This window comes from Brassica oleracea, unplaced genomic scaffold (assembly GCF_000695525.1).
Source record: "Brassica oleracea var. oleracea cultivar TO1000 unplaced genomic scaffold, BOL UnpScaffold00579, whole genome shotgun sequence".
In the NCBI taxonomy this organism is placed as follows: Eukaryota; Viridiplantae; Streptophyta; class Magnoliopsida; order Brassicales; family Brassicaceae; genus Brassica; species Brassica oleracea.
Window position 1 is genome coordinate 134020 of NW_013617422.1, and position 2929 is coordinate 136948.

The 2929-nt window shown below is 34.6% G+C and overlaps 1 protein-coding gene across 5 annotated transcripts in view; it reads left to right on the plus strand.

Moving 5' to 3' along the window:
- The window catches only part of LOC106319717 (calcium-dependent protein kinase 32-like), a 3088-nt gene extending 1633 nt beyond the window's left edge, over window positions 1-1455 (plus strand). For 2 of the 5 annotated variants that reach the window (XM_013758101.1, XM_013758102.1), the window contains 2 exons: window positions 11-324; window positions 453-745. In XM_013758101.1, the coding sequence (XP_013613555.1) occupies window positions 139-324; window positions 453-617 (351 nt within the window). In that variant the 5' untranslated portion in view covers window positions 11-138 and the 3' untranslated portion in view covers window positions 618-745. The other 3 variants (XM_013758100.1, XR_001265535.1, XR_001265536.1) reach the window with 3 other exon arrangements.
- The last annotated feature ends 1474 nt before the right edge of the window (window positions 1456-2929 follow it).

Here is a 2929-nt window from a genome sequence, read left to right on the forward strand (position 1 = left end):
CGGTCTCCACCACGGCAATAACGGAGGAGGAAAGATAAAATCTCTCAAGCTTATCGTGCTAACGGATCCAACAGGACGCAAGATCTCGCAGAAATACAAGCTGTAGATATAGAGGATGTTAGGAGAGAAGTCGAGATCATGAGGCATATGCCTGAGCATCCCAACGTTGTTACTTTGAAGGAGACTTATGAGGATGAGCATGCTGTGCATTTGGTTATGGAGCTTTGTGAAGGTGTTGAGTTGTTTGATAGGATTGTGGCGAGAGGGCATTACACTGAGAGAGCTGCTGCTGTTGTCACTAAGACCATCATGGCAGTTGTTCAGGTTCGTCGGTTTTGCTCTTTGTTTATCTCCAGCTTGGTTTATAGATGTTCTATGTCTTAGTTTAAGCTCGTGTGCTGATCCAGTAAGTGTTTTTTCTTCTTCATCTGATTTCCTCTTTCTTGAGAAAGATGATTGATAAACAGCTTGAAGTGAAGAAGGAAGTAGTAGTTGATGTGAAGCAATATTCAGGTGTTGAGCTAATTATCAAGTCTGGTTTTGGTTCTACCCTGCCTTCAAAAGATGATTTGATTAGAACATATGAAAAATTTGGACCTGTTTTCGATTGTTCTTAATGCTATGCTACACTAGGATTAGTCCACTTAATCTCTATGCTGCAGTCAGAAAATGGAAATTGTGGGTTCATGCCATGTATATACAGAGTTTGGGTGATGTTCGCATTTGATGATTCTGATTTGATTTGTGTTTTAATTGATAAAGACAGTTGCTTGCTCTTCTATGAATCTGTCTGTAGTTGTCTTATTTACTATGCTACACTAGGGCTAGGCTACTAAATCTCTATGATGCACTCACAAAATGGAAACCGTGGGTTCTTGCCATGAATATTGAGATTTTGGTGGTGTTTGACCTAATTTCATTTGTATTAAGCAGTTATTTTGCTTGTGATGCATAATAGACTTTTTCTTAGAGGATGTATTTACAATAGCTGTTTGCTCTTCTCTGGATATGTTTTTAATTGTTTTTGTTGTTGTTGTGTGTATAGGGATGAGCTGGGTCGCTTTGTTTCTAATAAACACGGACTTACAAGCCTTAAGATGGAAGGGTGTTCCAACTTGAGAGGATTTTCCTTTACTTCAACAAGCCTCTCCACTCTCTGGCTTTCAGATCTTCATTCTCTCTCGAAGATGGTAATTGAATTTCACTTTTTTCCCTCATCCACAATTTGGGAAGATGAATCCTATATCTGAACCGTCAAATGTTATGTTCTGTATTTGGGAAGATGAATCCTATATCTGAACCGTCAAATGTTATGTTCTGTATTTGGGAAGATGAATCCTATATCTGAACTTTTTTCCTCAAGCTACACAAACCTTGAGCTGCTTGATTTGAGTGGGTATTTTTAAGAACCATAATTAAGAGATTTGCAATAAACCACTTAAATGTTCAAATCTATTTCTAAGTCTCTTAACTCACTTTTACATTTTAAAAACTATTAAAAATTAATTAAGAGACCTTTAAGGAGTTTTGGGATAATAATGCTCTAACAACTATGACCCCGCGCTTGTTCAGGAGTTGTCTACTGCAGCAGGTTAAAGTGACTTGTACGATATTGCATCATATCTCATACAATTAAGGAAAATTGTATTCTACAACGTTCAAACAATTAATAATCAACCAATTAACTAATTAAAAATAAAGTGGACCGTGATATTTACATCTATTGGCTCAACCTCTTCAACCTTTTTTTTTTTTGTTCATCTCATAAAAATCTCTTAATCAATAAGATTCTTGATAAATTTCTTCACATCTAGGGTCGAATAAAACGGAAATTGAAATGCGACTTCTTCTTAATCTCCATTGCTGATGTTACACTCTCTTATCTCATCGTTGATTTTCTTTGCTATATGGTCACTGATACTAGCAATAAGATTTTCCGATTGATTATCACCAATGATGGTTGGTTTCGTCTCCATTTGTTTTTGCTGTCTCTTATATATTTTAAAACTAGAATGTGTGTATCGTCATGTCTGAAAAAGAGAAGGAGGTGAAGAAGGCGAACTCGCTACTATACTATATTCGGTGAAATGAATTATAGTTTAGTATGTGTTATTTAGTGCAACTATTTATGTAAGGTCACTATAATCTTTCAGATATAGTGTTCTATTTTATAAAAATGGAACAATGTGCCTTGTCTTCAAATTTGATAATTTTTTTCTCTGCTATTTTGTATAATTGGTTGTGATATGAAATTTATTTTGTTCGAATGCTGGACAAATGTTAGGAGTCTAGTTCATGGACATTTTTTTCATTAATAAAGATTCTTTTTTTTTTCTCCTACTATTTTACATTGGAGCTCAAAGTCTTTACAATGGAGCTCAAAGTCTTTACAATGGAACTCAAAGTCTAATGTAAATTGAATAGACTATTTTCTATATTGTTTATGAAGGGTATGTAGTATGTTTTATACATAAAAACCAAACATTACAAAATATCATATATGTTATGTTTGAGTTTAAGGTTTAGGATTTAGTAGTTATAGATTGGAGTTAGGGTATTGTTTAGTATTTAGGGGTTGTGGATAGAGTTTAAGTTGTTGGAACTCGTTTTTGACAAAGTGGTGTGGACCAATTTTCCGATGGGTTTTTCGACGGAGACGTCTGTCGGAAGAACCGGAACTTGGGCACGATGCAATCGTCACCGTGAACACTATGAGTTAGTGTATTTGGTTGTCAAAATCAGAGTTGTGTTGAATGAGAAATGGAGGTCCAAAGTGAGTGACTTGCAAAACTTATAAAGTTTTAAATTTGGTTAAATATAAAATATTTAGCAAATTAGATCACTTTGGATATATGGGTTGGAATTTGAATTTAAATTTGTTAATTGGACATTATGTCAATCAACTTATTTAGTTATTCTTATTCATGAT